This window comes from Salvelinus namaycush, chromosome 13 (assembly GCF_016432855.1).
Source record: "Salvelinus namaycush isolate Seneca chromosome 13, SaNama_1.0, whole genome shotgun sequence".
Taxonomy (NCBI): domain Eukaryota; kingdom Metazoa; phylum Chordata; class Actinopteri; order Salmoniformes; family Salmonidae; genus Salvelinus; species Salvelinus namaycush.
Window position 1 is genome coordinate 40,236,502 of NC_052319.1, and position 22,759 is coordinate 40,259,260.

At 44.8% G+C, this 22,759-nt stretch overlaps 1 protein-coding gene across 1 annotated transcript in view; it reads left to right on the forward strand.

The window, feature by feature from the left end:
* The window catches only part of LOC120058527 (anion exchange protein 3-like), a 56,134-nt gene that overhangs the window by 27,535 nt on the left and 5,840 nt on the right, over positions 1-22,759 (forward strand). The window contains exons 8-20 of the mRNA XM_039007249.1: positions 956-1,130; positions 3,701-3,809; positions 4,542-4,726; positions 4,981-5,200; positions 5,779-5,997; positions 6,376-6,524; positions 7,065-7,259; positions 7,475-7,678; positions 7,904-7,993; positions 8,187-8,353; positions 16,967-17,220; positions 18,586-18,755; positions 19,558-19,731. Coding sequence (XP_038863177.1) covers positions 956-1,130; positions 3,701-3,809; positions 4,542-4,726; positions 4,981-5,200; positions 5,779-5,997; positions 6,376-6,524; positions 7,065-7,259; positions 7,475-7,678; positions 7,904-7,993; positions 8,187-8,353; positions 16,967-17,220; positions 18,586-18,755; positions 19,558-19,731 — 2,311 coding nt within the window. The remainder of the gene's footprint in view (positions 1-955; positions 1,131-3,700; positions 3,810-4,541; positions 4,727-4,980; positions 5,201-5,778; positions 5,998-6,375; positions 6,525-7,064; positions 7,260-7,474; positions 7,679-7,903; positions 7,994-8,186; positions 8,354-16,966; positions 17,221-18,585; positions 18,756-19,557; positions 19,732-22,759) is intronic.

Sequence of the window (22,759 nt, forward strand, 5' to 3'; positions counted from 1 at the left end):
AGAGCAACCTGGGCCAGGTGGCACCTCTGTCAACCTTCAGAGAGATTCACTGTATGTGCAGCATACACACACACACACACACACACACACACACACACACACACACACACACACACACACACACACACACACACACACACACACACACACACACACACACACACATATACACACACACATAACAGACGGCGATCAACACCCACGCCACCAGGCCTCGTCACACACACCCCATCAGTTGAAACCTTTCGGCAACGTTTCCCACCATGTCACCAGCTGCTTTCCATGGGAAAAAGCTGTCTAATTGGCTGAGCCAGTTCAACATAGGAATTGATGATGTGGAAAGAAAGACATCAAGGTGGCTGTAGAATTTAGCTCATGGCTTACTCAGTCTGGGCGCTGCCTGAGCACAATCCGGTGTGGTGTCACACCTTGTTCCTTTGTTTTGTTGCGCTTTTGTGTCCAACTCGGGAGGCGGGTAACGAGAGCAAACGGACCTAATGATGGTGGTGATGTCACCTTTGGGTTGGAGCGGGAGTGTGATCAAACTGTCTGTGTGTTGTGAGGAGCCTGCTCACACACACACACACACACACACACACACACACACACACACACACACACACACACACACACACACACACACACACACACACACACACACACACACACACACACACACACACACACACACTGCAGTGTCTTTGTTAACAGGGACACACCCATTACAATCCAGTGGAGCCCATATGCTGTAAGAGCTGTTGGACAGTATGTATGGAGGATTGTTCCCTTTCTGTTTCCTTTCCTTTCTGTCTGAATAACCTATCAGCCACTCACCAACTTATAACACATTATAGAGTATAACAACCTTCATGAAGTTCCAATCCTATTGCATTGTGTCCCTCTCCCAGCCCCATGCTGTTAATGTAATACAACCTCCTGTATCTCCTGCTTCCAGCCACCCCAACGACGAAAAAGAGGGCCTTTTCCATCGCAACCAATCTACTAAAAGCCTTCACGGCAGCTTCCAACGCAACCACAACCACGTTCCCGACACCACGGTGCCCCTAGTGGCTGAAGATCCTACAGAGGTCCTCCACCATGAAAAGAAGCAGCAGAGCAGAGATGTGTTTGTGAGCTTGTCTGTTTAGTTTAGTGCACATCTATAGGCTTGTGTGGAGATGGATGCTGCTTGGGTGCTGCTTGGAGGCTGCTTGGAGGCTGCTTGGAGGCTGCTTAGAGGCTGCTTGGCGGCTGCTTGGGTGCTGCTTAGAGGCTGCTTGGATGCTGCTTGGAGGCTGCTTGGTTGCTGCTTGGAGGCTGCTTGGATGCTGCTTGGAGGCTGCTTGGTTGCTGCTTGGAGGCTGCTTGGTTGCTGCTTGGAGGCTGCTTGGATGCTGCTTGGATGCTGCTTAGAGGCTGCTTGGGTGCTGCTTAGGAAGAATGTTGCTCTTTATTTCATTTTGTCCAGCAGGCAGCCTAGTGGTTAGACGGGCAGCCTAGTGGTTAGACGGGCAGCCTAGTGGTCAGACGGGCAGCCTAGTGGTCAGACGGGCAGCCTAGTGGTCAGACGGGCAGCCTAGTGGTCAGACGGGCAGCCTAGTGGTCAGACGGGCAGCCTAGTGGTTAGACGGGCAGCCTAGTGGTTAGACGGGCAGCCTAGTGGTTAGTGTGCCCAGTGTGGCAGCCCCACGCACCTCTCCAAAACCTGTATATCAAATCAAATCAAATTGTATTGGTCACATACACATGGTTAGCAGATGTTAATGCGAGTGTAGCGAAATGCTTGTGCTTCTAGTTCCGACCGTGCAGTATGTGGGGCAGCAGCGTAGCCTAGTTGTTAGAACATTGGACTAGCAACCGAAAGGTTGCAAGATCAAATCCCTGAGCTGACAAGGTACAAAATCTGTCGTTCTGCCCCTGAACAAGGCAGTTAACCCACTGTTCCTAGGCCGTCATTGAAAATAAGAATATGTTCTTAACTGACTTGCCTAGTTAAGAATGTAGGTGTGTCTTTTGGTTTAAAAGCAGTCAAATTTCAATTAGTGTGCAATTGACCAATAAAGTGATCTAAGGGTCATCTGGATCACTGAAGTGTTACAGATTGTGCGATAGAAATGTAAAGGTCATTTCAGAATGAGCCGACATAGGCAGCATTTACCTTGAATGCTGTCTGCACTAACGCGGGAACATTGCCAATCACGGCTGTAACGCTGAACTTCCATTATACGGATTGAATAGAGCCCAGTAGTTCTTCATCTTAAACAGTCGGCTGGAGTGGAGATGGATGTTTACAGTTGTGGTCCAGTACAGTTAGAGTTGCGGAGACAATTGTAATTTTATATGTGTGTCTGCATCTGAGTCACACGCCTGAATCGTCCTTCAGATGGACATACTACACTGCTTCGTGGCTCAATAGCCTTGTCCAATAGATGATTACAAGTTCTGAGACATGGAGGATATTACATACATTCCATCTTGAAATGTCATATCCTATTCTATTTTGACCCCATTATATACACCTGTCTATAACATACATTAGGCCAGGGGTATTCAACCCTGACCCTACGAAGTCCACAGCCTGCTGGTTTTATCTTCTACCTGATCATTAAGTACACCCACATGGTGTCCCAAGTGTAAATATGTCCCTGATTAGAGGGAAACAATTTAAAAAAGCAGTGGAACTGGCTTTGAGGTCCAGAGTTGAGTTTGAGGGCATTATCGAGTGTGCTAAAACATCAGATATATGCGGCTAGTACAGTAATGCAGCCACGGTGGGAAACAGAGAAACACAGATAGTTCTTGGAATTGGAAACAGAAAGAAAGCTCCTATTAGCCACTCCACATGTGGCGAATTAGGTTCTTAGTCAGCTTACAGAGGTGCTCCTTGTTAAAACTTCTTGACTGTGAAACTGTAATGTGCCCCGTGGCTTGAAACGTTGGAAAATGTCATACAACTCATAAAAATCAATAACTCCAGTCGTATTAAAAACATTTAAAAGGGATTTTACCATTTCGTACCTTTGTCACTTTGTCGATTTCTGTATGTCAGGGGTAGACGACTAGATTCAGCTTCGGGCCGATCTTTGCGGAGTGGATGGTCATGGGGGCCGAAACATAATTATAATATTTTGTACTCTGCAAATTGATCCCAACTAAGCTCAAAAAGAGATTGTATTTGAAAATAACAAAAAATTCATAACTTGATTACATTGAGACATGATCACGTATGTTTCTTTGTTTGTCCCCACAAAGTTTTTGTCATAAACAAGACTGGAAAATCACTGTAAAATCACCAAGAATTCATATATATATTTTTTGCTGAATTCTTGGTGATTTTACAGTTATTTTACAGTCTTGTTTATGACAAAAACTTTGTGGGGACAAAAAAAAAATCCCTCACGGGCATTTAGCCGACCCCTGGTGTATGCTATAAAATACTGATATTCACTGTTCGACTGTTTCACTGTTCGACTGTTCGAGGTTCATAACAGTCAGTAAAATTGACAAACGTAGCCTTTTTTTTTTTTTTTTTTATAAATGTGAGCTTTGGACCAACTGAGGCCAAGGAAAGAGCCTGTGCATTTGCTGTGAATGTCTGGTAAAAGCTTTGTGTTAGCACATGCCACAGGCTTAACATGAAATAAATTCTGAAGTTTATCTTTTACCCACCTGTTAACGTTTGTCTGGTTTATCACATCAGAAATCACTCCATCCCCCCCTGCCGATGGCTCTCCAACAACAGGTTACCAAACACACAAAACTCCTAGCCAAGATTCCCAAGGACGCAGAAGCAACTGTGGTCTTAGTGGGTAAGCTTAAGGAGTGTGTGCGTGTGGGCGATGGTGCGGGTGCCTATTTGCAAGCATGTGTGCAGGAGTGTGTGATGTGTGTATTTGTGTGTGTGTTTGTATGTGTGTGTCTGAATGTATGTTGCGTGTGTTTTGGATGTACATGTATTTCCAGGCTACATTTGTAAATATTGACTTTTTCCGTTCACGTGATAGGCCTAAGGCGTTGTGTACCAGGGTTCTCCCCAAAGAATGCAAGCGTGGCGCTGCGTCACCTTGTGGACTGGCTGTGCCACTATGTCAAATATATATATATATATATATATTTTTTTATATATATATATATTTTTTAACTTTATTTGTTATCATTTAAGGCCATGCACCATACCTTTAATAAAGTATTTTTTTTGCTCTAGATTGCAGGAAATGGCAGTTAGTTATAGGTGTTAAAAAAAACTAAAATCTCTGAATCACTCCCCCTCTCCAGTCACCGCCTCCACCCCCCGCCGTACTCAGCAGTACCACCTTGTTCAAAAATCCTGGGGTGAACCCTGTATACCAATTCATTTAATTTCTAGCTGGCACAACTCACCTCTCCCCTGACAGTGATAGATTTGTTTGATTTCTCAAACAAAATAGCTGCCCTTGGATATATCCAGTCCATGCATTGTTAGCCTAACTTGCCTTTGTTAGCCATCACCCATCAGCACAAGCATTGTTCCCAGAGATCCTCCACTGTGTGTCATTCCTCAGGTTGCGTGGAGTTCCTGGAGCAGCCAGCCATGGCCTTCATCAGGCTGAGTGAGGCGGTCCTGCTGGAGTCGGTCCTGGAGGTGCCGGTGCCGGTCCGTTTCCTCTTTGCACTGCTTGGACCCGCTCAGTCCAACATGGACTACCATGAGATTGGACGCTCCTTCTCCACCCTCATGTCTGACAAGGTAGCCAACCTGGAAGAAAAAAAATGTCACAACTTTTTCCCTAATTCCTCTGAGCTGTAAATGGTACCAATAGTACAAACATTCAGGGCTGGTTTCCCGGAGTCAGATTAAAACTAGTCCTGGACAGAAAAATCATCAGTAATCAACCTCCATTGAAAGTGCTTCCAAGTCAAGAACTAGGCTAAATCTGGGTCAGGGAATCAGTTCTTCAAGATCTTACAGACCATTGCCCATCTCTTTAAAAACCTCCCCAGAACTTCCACGAGGTGGCCTACTTTGCGGACGACCGGCAGGACCTGCTGAACGGCATTAATGAGTTCTTGGACTGCAGCATCGTCATCCCCCCGTCGGACGTGGAAGGCAAGGACCTGCTGAAGACAGTGGCCTCCTTCCAGAAGCAGATGCTGCGCAAGAGGAAGGAGAGAGAGAACATCAAGACCCACACCACCCCCTGGACAGACCAGGAGACCAAAGGTGATTATAATGTCTTTGATTGATTGTTTTAATTACTTTTTATTTTGGGATTTTTTGGATTCATACAGTCCATATATAACAATAAGGGTATATTTTCTAAGACCATTCATTTATTCAGCCGATACCTTATGTGTGAAGCACATATGTACCCGTTTAGGGTCCCAAGACTAGATTGAGAATCACAGGCATAAGTTTCTGTCTGTCTGTCTGCCTGCCTGCCTGTCTTTTTAATTGAAATCTTTTTTTAAATTCACCTTTATTTAACCAGGTAGGCCAGTTGAGAACAAGTTCTCATTTACAACTGCGACCTGGCCAAGATAAAGCAAAGCAGTGCGACACAAACAACACAGAGTTACACATGGGATAAACAAACGTACAGTCAATAACACAATAGAAAGTCTATATACAGTGTGTGCAAATGTAGTAAGATTAGGGAGGTAAGGCAATAAATATTCCATAGTGGCGAAATAATTACAATTTAGCAATTAACCACTGGAGCGATAGATGTGCAGAAGATGAATGTGCAAGTAGAATGAATGAATGTGCAAGTCTGTCTGTCTGTCCAAACCGCACTACAGAGGTGAGCCAGGATGAGCAGGAAGATGAGGAGGATCAGGAGGTGGACCCCATGAAGAGGTCGGGCATCCCCTTTGGAGGCTTCATCCATGACATCAGGCGGCGCTACCCGCGCTACGCCAGCGACATCAAGGACGCCTTGGACTCACAGTGCATCGCCGCCGTCATCTTCATCTACTTCGCCGCCCTCTCACCCACAATCACCTTTGGGGGGCTGCTGGGTAAGAGAGCATGGGGGCTCATGCCCACAATAATTGTTTTTCTTCTATCTCAAGAATGTGATTGACTGACTTGTCAGAACAAACAATGACATGTTTGCTATCTGTCCTAAGAGGATGTGTACTCCATAAAGAGCTAGCTAGCTAAATAACCAGCTAGCTTGATAGATCCTCAAATTTGGAAAAACATTTGTGGACGACCTAGCTAGCTGGGCATCACCATTTCCTTGTATCTCTACTGTACATGTCACTGTAGGTTTTAGATACTGATTCGTTTATTGTTACTGTACAGTGTTCTCATTAATTAGAAAGTAGCTGTTACTGAATGAGAGGAAGTTTAAAACTGTCTGTCAATATCCTTCTGCCTTTCCATTTAAACAGGAGAGAAAACAGAGGGCATGATGGGAGTGTCTGAGCTCATCATCTCCACAGCGACTCTGGGGGTACTTTTCTCTCTGATGGCTGGACAGCCCCTCCTCATCATCGGCTTCTCAGGACCCCTGCTGGTGTTTGAGGAGGCCTTCTACAAGGTGCCTGAACAGAAACATATTTACAGCATGGCGATGGTAGATTATAATCCATCCAAAAATCACAGTCATTTTATGCATTAAAAAAATTGTCATGACAACGTTAGGAAAGTTCATGTTCCATTTGAAAACCTATTTTCTCCTATTCTGAGCCTAATAGCCCTCTCCTGCAGTCAAACGACCTAGTGGCCTCATGGGTGGAATGTTATACATTTTATCAGAAATAATAAACAATATCTTTTTAAACCCGCTGAAAGGTGTTTCTATGTCAAACTGTTTTGTTATATTTCAGTCTTCTGTGCTGTATGTAAAGTGTAATTTTGGGATGCACATTTAAAATGTAATACATTTCAACTCTATATCTGATGTGGTACATGTGTCTTCTTTATTCTAAGGCAAAAACCATATGTGTGAGGTGTATACTTTTGTTTCAAGGTAGATTTGTTTAAGACTACCAAGAAACACTCTGTGTAACCCTGATTTAGCCCTCTGCAGTAAAAGATTAAACATCTATTTAACCCTCCCTCCCTTTTCCACCCTCAGTTCTGCCAGGCCCAGGGCTTTGAGTACCTGACGGGCCGGGTGTGGATCGGCTTCTGGCTCGTCTTTATAGTGCTGTTGATAGTGGCGGCCGAGGGAAGCTTCTTGGTTAAATACATCTCACCCTTCACCCAGGAAATATTTGCCTTCCTCATCTCACTCATCTTCATCTACGAGACCTTCTCCAAGCTCATCAAGGTACAACCAGTAGACAATGTTTTACATGACGACAGTCTAAGGGGCTGTAACTTTGTTGTTCTTTGGAAAATAATAGAATAGATCAAATTGACCAGATGTGGTATTTGGCATATAATAATCACTGAAATTCAAATAAATCATTTTATGGTAAGTCCCAGCTGGTTGCATGGGATCCGTCCATTTGACTGTGACATGGGTATTTTTGCTTTTTACAGGTATTCCAGGAGCATCCTCTGATGAGAAGCTACCCGCCTGCCTTTGGCCTTCCCGGCATGGAGTTCACCAACCCCACAGACCCCCACGGCCCCATCCTAAACCAACCCAACACGGCCCTGCTGTCTTTCATCCTCATGCTTGGTACCTTCTTTGTGGCCTACTTCCTTAGGAAATTGCGCAACAGTCGATTCCTGGGCGGGAAGGTAACCTATCGCAGCCATTTTCTCAGAAACCCCTCATGTGTTTTCTATGGGCTCATGTCAAATTTTTGTCTATGTGTATCTGTCTTACAAATTACAATAACAATTTGATCACAAAAAACTTGAAGTGTTATGGATGCAGTATGAATTTCCTGTTTTAGGCCTATATGATCTCTGCAAGTGACCCTATGATGTGAAGAATTCACTTTTATCATGTGATCCCCCAAGGCCAGAAGAATCATCGGAGACTTTGGCATCCCCATCTCCATCCTGTTCTCTGTACTGTTGAGTTACTCCGTCCCCGACACATATACCCAGGTAACCATGACAACTAACTCCTACATCTATCCGTACAGATATCTAAAGGCTCCACTCCATCCCTGATAACTACACGCCCTAACTCACACACCACTAACACATTGAATATTTAAATAACGTCTCTCACAACCAACTCTCCTGTACTTCCTCGTCATAACAACTGGTCCTGTTCCTGTCGCTTGGGGTTTTACAGAAGCTGAATGTACCGTCTGGTTTCTCAGTCACGTCTCCTGACAAGCGGGGCTGGTTCATCAGTCCGTTCGGCGACCTCAAGCCCTTCCCCGCGTGGATGATGGGGGCATCGGTGGTGCCCGCCCTCCTCGTCTTCATCCTCATCTTCATGGAGACACAGATCACCTCGTAAGTGTTGCAGGTTGCTATGGTAAAACAGTTCACTTTTGTTCAGTGAAGAGAGTGTCAATCCGTATGGTGGTGCCTGTCAGATGTGTTAGACTAGATCAGCTTGTGATCAGGATACAGGTTGGCTCATGCATACAGTTGAAGTCGAAAGTTTACATACACCTTAGCCAACTACATTTAAACTCAGTTTTTCACAATTTCTGACATTTAATCCCAGTAAAAATTCCCTGTTTTAGGTCAGATAGGATCACCACTTTATTTTAAGAATGTGAAATGTCAGAAAAATAGTAGAGCGAATGATTTATTTCAGCTTTTATTTCTTTCATCCTATTCCCAGTGGGTCAGAAGTTTACATACATTCAATTAGTATTTGGTAGCATTGCCTTTAAATTGTTTAACTTGGGTCAAACGTTTCGGGTAGCCTTCCACAAGCTTCCCACAATAAGTTGGGTGAATTTTGGCCCATTCCTCCTGACAGAGCTGGTGTAACTGAGTCAGGATTCTAGGCCACCTTGCTTGCACACACTTTTTCAGTTCTGCCCACAAATTTTCTATGGAATTGAGGTCAGGGCTTTGTGATGGCCACTACAATACCTTGACTTTGTTGTCCTTAAGCCATTTTGCCACAACTTTGGAAGTATGTTTGGGGTCATTGTCCAAATGGAAGACCCATTTGCGACCAAGCTTTAACTTCCTTACTGATGTCTTGAGATGTTGCTTCAATATATCCACATAATTTTCCTACCTCATGTTGCCATCGATTTTGTGAAGTGCACCAGTCCCTCCTGCAGCAAAGCTGCCACCCCCGTGCTTCACGGTTGGGAGGGTGTTCTTCAGCTTGCAAGCATCCCCCTTTTTCCTCCAAACATAACGATGGTCATTATGGCCAAACAGTTCTATTTTTGTTTCATCAGACCAGAGGACATTTCTCCAAAAAGTACGATCTTGTCCCCATGTGCAGTTGCAAACCGTAGTCTGGCTTTTATATGGCGGTTTTGGAGCAGTGGCTTCTTCCTTGCTGAGCGGCCTTTCAGGTTATGTCGATATAGGACTTGTTTTACTGTGGATATAGATATTTTTGTACCTGTTTCCTCCAGCAACTTCACAAGGTCCTTTGCTGTTGTACTGGGATTGATTTGCACTTTTCGCACCAAAGTACGTTCAACTCTAGGAGACAACGCGTCTCCTTCCTGAGCAGTATGACGGCTGCGTGGTCCCATGGTGTTTATACTTCTGTACTATTGTTTGTACAGATGAACGTGGTACCTTCAGGCGTTTTGAAGTTGTTTCCAAGGATGTACCAGACTTGTGGAAGTCTACAATTTTTTTTCTGAGGTCTTGGCTGAATTCTTTTGATTTTACCATGATGTCAAGCAAAGAGGCACTGCGTTTGAAGGTAGGCCTTGAAATACATCCACAGGTACACCTCCAATTGACTCAAATGATTTCAATTAGCCTATCAGAAACTTCTAAACCAGGACATAATTTTCTGGAATTTTCCAAGCTGTTTAAAGGCACAGTCAACTTAGTGTATGTAAACTTCTGACCAACTGGAATTGTAATACAGTGAATTATAAGTTAAATAATCTGTCTGTAAGCAATTGTTGGAAAAATTACCTGTGTCATGCACAAAGTAGATATCCTTACTGACTTGCCAAAATTATAGTTTGTTAACAAGAAGTTTGTGGAGTGGTTGAAAAACTAGTTTTAATGACTCCAACCTAAGTGTATGTAAACTCCCCACTTCAACTGTACCCCGCCAGGCTCCAAGACAATGTGCTGTAGGACGTTGGTATTGAGCTAAAGGCTAGAGCTGCTGCTTTCAAGGAGCGGGAGACTAATCCGGACGCTTATAAGAAATCCCACTATGTCCTCAGACGAACCATCGAACAAGTAAAGCGTCAAGACAGGATTAAGATATAATCCTACCACACCGGCTCTGGCTCTATTACGGACTACAAAGGGAAACCCAGACGCGAGCTGCCCAGTGACGTGAGCTTACCAAATTAGCTAAATGCCTTTTATGCTTGCTTCGAGAAAAGCAACAATGAAGCATGCACGAGAGCACCAGCTGTTCTGGATGACTGTGTGATAATACTCTCAGTAGCCGATGTGAACAAAACCTTTAAACAGGTTAAGATTCACAAAGCAGCTGGGCCAGACAGATTACCAGGACATGTTCTCAAAGCATGCGTGGACCAACTGTCAAGTGTCTTCACTGACATTTTCAACCTCTCCCTGGCCGAGTCTGTAATACCTACATGTTTCAAGCAGACCACCATAGTCCCTTTTCCCAAGGAAGCGAAGGTCACCTGCCTAAATGATTATCTTCCGTGGCACTCACGTCGGTAGCCATGAAGTGCTTTGAAAGGCTGGTCATGGCTCACATCAACAGCATCCTCCCGGACACCCTAGATCCACTCCAATTCGCATACTGCCCCAACAGATCCACAGATGACGTAATCTCAATCGCACTCCACACTGCCCTTTCTCACCTGGACAAAACGCCCCCAGGTGGTAAGGGTAGGCAAAAAACACGTGTGCCACCATGACCCTTAACACTGGGGCCCCTCAGGGGTATGTACTTAGTCCCCTCCTGTACTCCCTGTTCACCCACAACTGCATGGCCAAATACGACTACAACACCATCATTAAGTTTGCTAACGACACAACAGTGGTAGGCCTGGTCACCGACAACGATGAGACGGCCTATTGGGAGGTCAGAGAACTGGCAGTGTGGTGCCAGGACAACAACCTCTCCCTCAATGTGCACAAGACTAAGGAGCTGATCGTGGACTACAGGAAAAGGTGTGCCGAACAGGCCCCCATTAACATTGACGGGGCTGTAGTGGGTCGAGAGTTTCAAGTTCCTTTGGTGTCCACATCACCAACGAACCATCATAGTCCAAAAATACCAAGACAGTAATGAAGAGGGCACGACAAAACCTTTTCCCCCTCAGGAGACTGAAAAGATTTGGCATGGGTCCCCAGATTCTCAAAAAGTTATACAGCTGCACCATCGAGAGCATCCTGACCAGTTGCATGACCGCCTGTTATAGCAACTGCTCGGCATGTGTAAGGCGCAACAGAGGGTTGTGCACACGGCCCAGTACATCACTGGGGCCAAGCTCCCTGCCATCCAGGACCTATATAATAGACGGTGTCAGAGGAAAGCCCATAAAATTGTCAAAGCCTCCGGTCACCAAAGTTATAGACTGTTTTCTCTGCTACCACACGGCAAGTGGTACCGGAGCGCCAAGTCTCAGACCAAAAGGCTCCTCAACAGTTTCTACCCCCAAGCCATAAGACTGCTGAACAATTAATAAAATCGCCACCGGACAATTTACATTGACCCCCCCTTTTTGTACACTGCTGCTACTCACTGTTTGTTATCTATGCATAGTCACTTCCCTCCTACCTACATGTACAAATTACCTCAACTAACCTGTACCCCCGCACACTGACTCGGTACCGGTGCCCCCTGTATATAGCCTCCACACTGACTCGGTACCGGTGCCCCCTGTATATAGCCTCCACACTGACTCGGTACCGGTGCCCCCTGTATATAGCCTCCACACTGACTCGGTACCGGTGCCCCCTGTATATAGCCTCCACACTGACTCGGTACCGGTGCCCCCTGTATATAGCCACGTTATTGTTATTCTTTTTGTCTTACTTTTTATGATTATTTTTCACTTTATTTTATTTGGTCAATATTTTCTTAACTCTTCTTGAACTGCACTGTTGGTTATGGGCTTGTAAGTAAGAATTTCATGGTAAGGTCTACACTTGTTGTATTCCGCGCATGGGCAAATAAAGTTTTGATTTGGTACTCAGCCAGGCTCCAAGACAATGTGCTGTGGGACGTTGGTTCCCAGCCAGGCTCCAAGACAATGTGCTGTAGGACGTTGGTACCCAGCCAGGCTCAAAGACAATGTGCTGTAGGACGTTGGTACCCAGCCAGCCAGTCTCCAAGACATTGTGCTGTAGGACGTTGGTACCCAGCCAGGCTCCATGACAATGTGCTGTAGGACGTTGGTACCCAGCCAGGCTCCAAGACAATGTGCTGTGGGACGTTGGTACCCAGCCAGGCTCCAAGACAATGTGCTGTAGGACGTTGGTACCCAGCCAGGCTCCAAGACAATGTGCTGTAGGACGTTGGTACCCAGCCAGCCTCAAAGACAATGTGCTGTGGGACGTTGGTACCCAGCCAGGCTCCAAGACAATGTGCTGTAGGACGTTGGTACCCAGCCAGGCTCCAAGACATTGTGCTGTAGGACGTTGAAACCCAGCCAGGCTCCAAGACAATGTGCTGTAGGACGTTGGTACCCAGCCAGTCTCCAAGACAATGTGCTGTAGGACGTTGATACCCAGCCAGGCTCCATGACAATGTGCTGTAGGACGTTGGTACCCAGCCAGGCTCCAAGACAATGTGCTGTAGGACGTTGGTACCCAGCCAGGCTCCAAGACAATGTGCTGTAGGACGTTGGTACCCAGCCAGGCTCCAAGACAATGTGCTGTAGGACGTTGGTACCAAGCCAGGCACCAAGACAATGTGCTGTAGGACGTTGGTACCCAGCCAGGCTCCAAGACAATGTGCTGTAGGACGTTGAAACCCAGCCAGGCTCCAAGACAATGTGCTGTAGGACGTTGGTACCCAGCCAGGCTCCAAGACAATGTGCTGTAGGACGTTGGTACCCAGCCAGGCTCCAAGACAATGTGCTGTAGGACGTTGGTACCCAGCCAGGCTCCAAGACAATGTGCTGTAGGACGTTGGTACCCAGCCAGCCAGTCTCCAAGACATTGTGCTGTAGGACGTTGAAACCCAGCCAGGCTCCAAGACAATGTGCTGTAGGACGTTGGTACCCAGCCAGGCTCCAAGACAATGTGCTGTAGGACGTTGATACCCAGCCAGGCTCCATGACAATGTGCTGTAGGACGTTGGTACCCAGCCAGTCTCCAAGACAATGTGCTGTAAGACGTTGAAACTCAGCCAGGCGCTAATGTGTCTCTCTCTCCTCACTGAATGAATGACAAATGGGTGAATGGGTGATAATTGTGCATCTTACGTCAAAATGTAATTTAAATTAGGAATAACTGAATGACAAGGAGGGGAAAGAGGTTGATTTAATTTAGAAAGACAATAGTGTACTGATGAGTTTGTGTTATGCCTATTCATCAGCAGCAAGTTATTTGACCGCAGGTCTTGTGGGTTGATACCATTCTCTGTTTTAATTCATAAAAAGTTATTATGGGACTTTTATTTACTATAATTCTATTACTAATCAAATGTATTGTAAGTGAAATGAAAACATGCTATGTGTTGCAATATGCCTTTAGAATAATGCAAAATCCTTGACTCTATCCAAGTTGATGAGCAGGACACAAACGATGCCAGTCAAGCTGCACAGCCGGCCAATCGAAACTAATTTCACACATAATAAGAGTTAGCCTGTATTCTGTTAGCATATTCTGCAGTTTCTATTACACTTACCTTTGTCAAATAATTCTCAGAATTCAGGAGGTGCAGCACTATTTCCAAATGTCACCTTTTCCAAGAATATCCGTGCTGTCCATGCATTCAGCACATGACCACTCGCACGGCAGCATTGCTCTGCCTACTAAGCAAAAACTAGTAACATAATAAACTTTAAATTAAAATATGCTATTCCGGATGAATGGGCAATAGAAACGTATAATGGTGCATGTGACTTCAATGAACTGAATGATGAGGAGGGGGAAGACAGTGATTGAATTTAGACCAAAAGTTTAATGATGATGAAGAATTGTGGATGTTGTGGGCGGTCTAATTATTTTATTATAAAAGGCTGGAAAAAAGTGTTAAATTTCCCCTCAATGAGTCAAATCAGACACTAAGTACAACACAATGTGTGTAGTTCACAATGGCAAGCCCAACCAAACGAATGAACCCACTGACAGCATTGCAAATGCTGCAGAATTTTGTTGAGTTGGATTTGGAGTCGGATGAAGGATCAGATATTGATCTTGAAATCGACATTGCTGATGAAGAGTCTTCATCTGATTCTGATGTTGACTTCAAGCCTCTGCCTCCGAAGCCTGAGCCTCGCCGCAGAAAAACCAGAACAGAGCCAACTGAGACGGTGATCCCAACTGCCACGGTGAGACAGGAGTCTGGGAGGGATGGTACGATGATACAGGAGTCTGGAAGGGATGGCACGGTGAGACAGGAGTCTGGGAGGGATGGCACGGTGAGACAGGAGTCTGGGAGGGATGGCACGGTGAGACAGGAGTCTGTGAGGGATGGCACGATGAGACAGGAGTTTGGGAGGGATGGCACGGTGAGACAGGAGTCTTGGAGGGATGATATGGTGAGACAGGAGTCTGGGAGGGATGGTACAGTGAGACAGGAATCTGGGGGGGTGGTACGGTTTGGGTAGAAAAGAGTGGCGAGTTTATGTGACATGCAGATGTGAGAGATTGTACATGAGATTGTACTGTTGTTCATGCACACAGAAAAGGAAACAGTACATGGGACATGTCTATGGATGAACTCAAAGCATTTATTGCACTCTTGTATGTCCGAGCATGATGTGGAGTCATTATGGTCTGATAGGTATGGGGTGGACTTTTTCAGAGAGACCATGCCTCGCAACCGCTTCAGAGAGACCCTGTCTCGCAACCGCTTCAGAGAGACCCTGTCTCGCAACCGCTTCAGAGAGTCCCTGCCATGCAACCGCTTCAGAGAGACCCTGTCTCGCAACTGCTTCAGAGAGATCCTGTCTTGCAAGCTCTTCAGACAGACCCTACCACGCAACCGCTTCAGAGAGACCATGCCTCGCAACCGCTTCAGAGAGACCATGCCTCGCAACCGCTTCAGAGAGACCCTGTCTCGCAACCGCTTCAGAGAGACCCTGTCTCGCAACCGCTTCAGAGAGTCCCTGCCATGCAACCGCTTCAGAGAGACCCTGTCTCGCAAGCTCTTCAGACAGACCCTGCCACGCAACCGCTTCAGAGAGACCATGCCACGCAACCGCTTCAGAGAGACCCTGTCTCGCAACCGCTTCAGAGAGACCATGCCTCGTAACCGCTTCAGAGAGACCCTGCCTCGTAACCGCTTCAGAGAGACCGTGCCACGCAACCGCTTCAGAGAGACCCTGCCTCGTAACCGCTTCAGAGAGACCCTGCCTCGTAACCGCTTCAGAGAGACCCTGCCTCGTAACCGCTTCAGAGAGACCGTGCCACGTAACTGCTTCAGAAAGACCCTGCCTCCTAACCGCTTCAGAGAGACCGTGCCACGCAACCGCTTCAGAGAGACCCTGCCTCGTAACCGCTTCAGAGAGACCCTGCCACGCAACCGCTTCAGAGAGGCCCTGCCTCGTAACCGCTTCAGAGAGGCCCTGCCTCGTAACCGCTTCAGAGAGACCCTGCCTCGTAACCGCTTCAGAGAGACCCTGCCTCGTAACCGCTTCAGAGAGACCGTGCCACGTAACCGCTTCAGAGAGACCCTGCCTCCTAACCGCTTCAGAGAGACCGTGCCACGCAACCGCGCAATAGAGACCGTGCCACGTAACCGCTTCAGAGAGGCCCTGCCTCGTAACCGCTTCAGAGAGGCCCTGCCTCGTAACCGCTTCAGAGAGACCCTGCCTCGTAACCGCTTCAGACAGACCCTGCCACCTAACCTCTTCAGAGAGACCCTGCCACCTAACCTCTTCAGAGAGACCCTGCCACCTAACCTCTTCAGAGAGACCCTGCCACCTAACCTCTTCAGAGAGACCCTGCCACCTAACCTCTTCAGAGAGACCCTGCCACGCAACCGCTTCAGAGAGACCATGCCACGCAACCGCTTCAGAGAGACCCTGCCTCCTAACCTCTTCAGAGAGACCCTGCCACGCAACCGCTTTAGAGAGACCCTGCTTCGCAACCGCTTCAGAATATTTATTCATGCAATTCATCCTTTACAATTGTTCATGCACTGATTCTTTTGTTTTGGAATACGGCAAATCACTTCACCTGGCTGGTTAAGTTATTATTATCTTTTTTCATTTCTACTTTGTCAGAAGAATCTGTAACTGGACTTTATTTATTTCTATAACTCTATTACCAATCAAATATACAAATAAAGTTGATCAAATGGATTACACTGTAATGTTTTTATTGTAACGGAAACTAAAACAGGCCAACTTTTTTATCGAGGACTTTGTAGAATTGTACAAAACATATCCTTGACTTTTAGTGTTAACCAACAGACATCTGATCCATCGCTTGAATTAACCAATCAGATTGTAGTAAAGTGAAGAGGAAAGACGTTACACAATTACGATCTTCATATCACAGGCACAGAACCAGATACTCTGTGTAACGATAACCAACAAATAACAACATGAAAATAGGGCTTCTTTCTACCTGTGGTGTCCTGGAACACATAAAGGATATGTGCTGTGCATTTTCTTGTGTGTATGTGAACATGCTCACGTTTGTGTATGTGATTTTGCACTTATAGTCTGTGTTTATGCATGTGTGTGTGTGTGTGTGTGTGTGTGTGATTTTGCACTAATGTGTTTCTGTATGTATGTGTGTGTGTACAGGAGTGTTTATTTACACCTCCCTTACCCCCCTCTCCCCCCATCCCAGACTCATCGTCAGCAAGAAGGAACGTCGCCTGGTCAAGGGCTCTGGCTTCCACCTTGACCTGCTGCTCATCGTCACGCTGGGCGCCATGTGCCCTCTTTTAGGCCTGCCCTGGCTCACCGCGGCCACGGTGCGCTCTGTCACGCACGTCAACGCCCTTACTGTCATGAGCAAGGCCACAGCGCCCGGCGAGAAGCCCGTGATCCAGGAGGTGAAGGAGCAGCGGTTGACAGGCCTTGTAGTCGCCGTGCTCGTGGGTGAGGAGGATGCTGTTGTTCTGGAAAGGGTTGGATTGGATATCTAGGTCCTGGGGTGGTTGTTGTGATGTGAAGGAAGGTGTTCCTCATAGTATATAGTGGTCAATTCTGAGGTGTCTTTGAATCAGGACTCGGGAAATTAACATGGAAAGCAAACCAAGAAATAGGAAAATAAACAGACAATGAGTTGACAGTGACTTCAGTCTGGTTGTAGATATGTTATTTATCTGTGTATAACAATGCTTCCTCTGGTTGTAGAGGTGTTATTTATCTGTGTATAACAAGGCTTCCTCTGGTTGTAGAGGTGTTATTTATCTGTGTATAACAAGGCTTCCTCTGGTTGTAGAGGTGTTATTTATCTGTGTATAACAAGGCTTCCTCTGGTTGTAGAGGTGTTATTTATCTGTGTATAACAAGGCTTCCTCTGGTTGTAGAGGTGTTATTTATCTGTGTATAACAAGGCTTCCTCTGGTTGTAGATGTGTTATTTATCTGTGTAATACAAGGCTTCCTCTGGTTGTAGAGGTGTTATTTATCTGTGTATAACAAGGCTTCCTCTGGTTGTAGATGTGTTATTTATCTGTGTAATACAAGGCTTCCTCTGGTTGTAGAGGTGTTATTTATCTGTGTATAACAAGGCTTCCTCTGGTTGTAGATGTGTTATTTATCTGTGTAATACAAGGCTTCCTCTGGTTGTAGAGGTGTTATTTATCTGTGTATAACAAGGCTTCCTCTGGTTGTAGATGTGTTATTTATCTGTGTATAACAAGGCTTCCTCTGTGATTAAAACTAACAAACCTTGTATTTATGTTCCTGTTTGCTGTTCCACCTGAACAAAAAGCTTGTCAATTTTTTGTTCTGGATTAAAATGTAGTTCTGGGTTAACATTTAGTTCTGGTTAACATTTTGTTCTGGTTAACATTTAGTTCTGGGTTAACATTTAGTGCTGGTTAACATTTTGTTCTGGTTAACATTTAGTTCTGGGTTAACATTTAGTGCTGGTTAACATTTTGTTCTGGTTAACATTTCATTTTGGTTAACATTTAGTTATGTTTTAACATCTAATTCTGGATTAGCATTTCGTTTTGGATTAACATTTTGTTCTGGATTAACATTTAGTTGTGATTTAACATTTAGTCCTTGCTTAACATTTAGTTGTGGGTTAACATTTACGTGTGGCTTAACATTTAGTTTTGGTTTAACATTTACTTGTGGTTAACATTTAGTTTTGGTTTAACATTTACTTGTGGTTAACATTTAGTTCTGGTTTAACATTAGTCTTGGGTTAACCGAGATTGACTACCCTACAGATCCCTAGGCAACCTAGATGTCACACATTGTACCTTTCACTTTTGACTTTCCATAGGCATGTCCCTCGTGATGACAGATGTGCTTCGTCACATTCCACTGGCCGTGTTGTTCGGTATCTTCCTCTACATGGGCGTCACGTCAATCACCGGCATCCAGCTCTACGAGCGCATCACTCTCATGTTCACGCCAGCCAAGCACCACCCCGACCACATATATGTGACCAAGGTGAGCCCTTTACCAGAATATCATGGAGAGTCTAACCACTTATACTGTACGTGACCAAGGTGTCCCCTCTACCAGAATATGATGATCAGTTTCTGTTATAGATGTCTGGTTTCTATTTCTGGTCTGTTTGTGATTTTATTGAGATTGTGTGTGTGGCCTTAATTTGAAATAAAATTTTAAAAATATATAAAAATCAATAACAATATGATGAAGTTGCCCCAATACATTGATCTAATGTCACTTTTGTGATCAATGTAAGTAAAAGACTAGAGGAGATCCACCCAGTAGATGGAGCTCAATCCATCTAATTCTATATAACAAATTCCATACGCAGGTCTGTCTGTCTGTCTGTCTGTCTGTCTGTCTGTCTGTCTGTCTGTCTGTCTGTCTGTCTGTCTGTCTGTCTGTCTGTCTGTCTGTCTGTCTGTCTGTCTGTCTGTCTGTCTGTCTGTCTGTCTGTCTGTCTGTCTGTCTGTCTGTCTCTGTCTGTCTGTCTCTGTCTGTCTGTCTGTATGTCTAGCATGTCAATTGTCCTGCCCAGAACATTATCCCTAAACAAATGATTTCCAAACACTGTTAATTGGCAATAAAGTATGACTTCAATACAATTCGTAACACTGTACTTAAATCATGCAGGTATAATACATTACGAGGCAGTTATAATGGATTGTAAGGCTTGTCATAAGCATGTATAACCCCATAAGTGTGTGTGTGTGTGTGTGTGTGTGTGTGTGTGTGTGTGTGTGTGTGTGTGTGTGTGTGTGTGTGTGTGTGTGTGTGTGTGCGTGCGTGCGTGCTGCAGGTGAAGACGTGGCGTATGAACATGTTCACCATCATCCAGCTGGCCTGCATCATGTTGCTGTGGGTGGTCAAGTCCACCGTGGTCTCGCTCGCCTTCCCCTTCATCCTCATCATGACCGTGCCGCTCCGCCGCCTCATCCTCTCCCGGATCTTTGAAGAGCGTGAGCTCCAGGCGGTAGGTGGACATTCCTGGAATTATCCGAATTCTGGCCCAATCATCTGGTCTGGGCAACATTGGGTCACACATTAGAAGTAGTAGCATGGCCCTGCCTACACCTAACGACTTGCTTTTTAAATTAGATAAGCAAAAAATATTCCACTTTATTTGGAACAGCAAGCCAGACAAAAATAAACAGCCCTATTTATATAATGAATATGAATTTGGAGGGCAGAAATTATGAAATATTAAAACATTGGACCTCTCAATAAAGGCTTCAGTCATTCAAAAGCTATACTTAAATCCGAACTGGTTCTCTAGCCCACTGGTTCTCAATCCTGGTCCTGGGGACCCAAAGGGTGCACGTTTCTGTTTTTGCCCTAGCACCACACAGCTGATTCAAATGATCAACTCATCAAAAGGCTTTGATGATTTGAATCAGGTGTGTAGTGCTAGGGCATAAACAAAAATGTGCACCCTTTGGGTCCCCAGGACCAGGATTGAGAACCAGTGCTAGCAGATTAGTAAAAGTGGCTCACCCCGTGTTCAAGAATGGCCTTTTTCCCTTTATTCAGATTACAATCTCTCACTTTTGGTTGTTTGACAACGAAATAATCTCCAAAATATAGCTATTTTTAAAACAAGCCATAGAAAGCTGGTTGAAATGTCAGTTTAATCCACCAGAAAAGACAGAACAAATATTAGATAAAATATTATGGTTAAACTCAAATAAACAAATTGGTAAAAATATATAAAAATTACTTGAGGAAAAAAAATAAAATCAGCATAATCTTTGTAAATGATGTCATAAATAGGACTGGTGGAGATATGTCAGACATGCAGCTAGCAAAAGTATATGGAAATGTCTGCTCCACTCAAAATTACATCCAACTGATTGCAGCATTACCTCAAAAATGGAGGAGAAGTGGAAAGGGAAGAAGGTAAGGAATTTATATGTCGGCCCTGCATTAAAGACCAAAATTGTTTTAAGTAAAAAAGTAGACCAGTTTAATTTAAGGACCCAAAAATTGACAGCTTGCAAAATACAGTGGGGCAAAAAAGTATTTAGTCAGCCACCAATTGTGCAAGTTCTCCCACTTAAAAAGATGAGAGAGGCCTGTAATTTTCATCATAGGTACACTTCAACTATGACAGACAATATGAGGAAAAAAATCCAGAAAATCACATTGTAGGATTTTTAATGAATTTATTTGCAAATTATGGTGGAAAATAAGTATTTGGTCAATAACAAAAGTTTATCTCAATACTTTGTTATATACCCTTTGTTGGCAATGACAGAGGTCAAACGTTTTCTGTAAGTCTTCACAAGGTTTTCACACACTGTTGCTGGTATTTTGGCCCATTCCTCCATGCAGATCTCCTCTAGAGCAATGATGTTTTGGGGCTGTTGCTGGGCAACACAGACTTCCAACTCCCTCCAAAGATTTTCTATGGGGTTGAGATCTGGAGACTGGCTAGGCCACTCCAGGACCTTGAAATGCTTCTTACGAAGCCACTCCTTCGTTGCCCGGGCGGTGTGTTTGGGATCATTGTCATGCTGAAAGACCCAGCCACGTTTCATCTTCAATGCCCTTGCTGATGGAAGGAGGTTTTCACTCAAAATCTCACGATACATGGCCCCATTCATTCTTTCCTTTACACGGATCAGTCGTCCTGGTCCCTTTGCAGAAAAACAGCCCCAATGCATGATGTTTCCACCCCCATGCTTCACAGTAGGTATGGTGTTCTTTGGATGCAACTCAGCATTCTTTGTCCTCCAAACACGACGAGTTGAGTTTTTACCAAAAAGTTCTATTTTGGTTTCATCTGACCATATGACATTCTCCCAAACTTCTTCTGGATCATCCAAATGCTCTCTAGCAAACTTCAGACGGGCCTGGACATGTACTGGCTTAAGCAGGGGGACACGTCTGGCACTGCAGGATTTGAGTCCCTGGCGGCATAGTGTGTTACTGATGGTAGGCTTTGTTACTTTGGTCCCAGCTCTCTGCAGGTCATTCACTAGGTCCCCCCGTGTGGTTCTGGGATTTTTGCTCACCGTTCTTGTGATCATTTTGACCCCACGGGGTGAGATCTTGCGTGGAGCCCCAGATCGAGGGAGATTATCAGTGGTCTTGTATGTCTTCCATTTCCTAATAATTGCTCCCACAGTTGATTTCTTCAAACCAAGCTGCTTACCTATTGCAGATTCAGTCTTCCCAGCCTGGTGCAGGTCTACAATTTTGTTTCTGGTGTCCTTTGACAGCTCTTTGGTCTTGGCCATAGTGGAGTTTGGAGTGTGACTGTTTGAGGTTGTGGACAGGTGTCTTTTATACTGATAACAAGTTCAAACAGGTGCCATTAATACAGGTAACGAGTGGAGGACAGAGGAGCCTCTTAAAGAAGAAGTTACAGGTCTGTGAGAGCCAGAAATCTTTTGTGTGGTTTGCTACTGTGCTAAGCTAATATAACGCTATATTGTGTTTTCGCTGTAAAACACTTAGAAAATCTGAAATATTGTCTGGATTCACAAGATCTGTGTCTTTCAATTGCTGTACGCTGTGTATTTTTAAGAAATGTTTTATGATGAGTAATTAGGTAATACACATTGCTCTCTGTAGTTATTCTAGTCGAGTTGTGATGGTGGCTGCAATGGTAAACTATGATTTATACCTGAAATATGCACATTTTTCTAACAAAACATATGCTATACAATAAATATGTTATCAGACTGTCATCTGATGAATTTGTTTCTTGGTTAGTGGCTATTTATATCTTTATTTGGTCGAATTTGTGATAGCTACTGATGGAGTAAAAAACTGGTGGAGTAAAAAAAATGGTGTCTTTTGCTAACGTGGTTAGCTAATAGATTTACATATTGTGTCTTCCCTGTAAAACATTTTAAAAATCAGAAATGATGTCTGGATTCACAAGATGTGTATCTTTCATCTGGTGTCTTGGACTTGTGATTTAATGATATTTAGATGCTAGTATTTACTTGTGACGCTATGCTAGGCTATGCTAGTCAGCTTTTTTACTGGTGGGG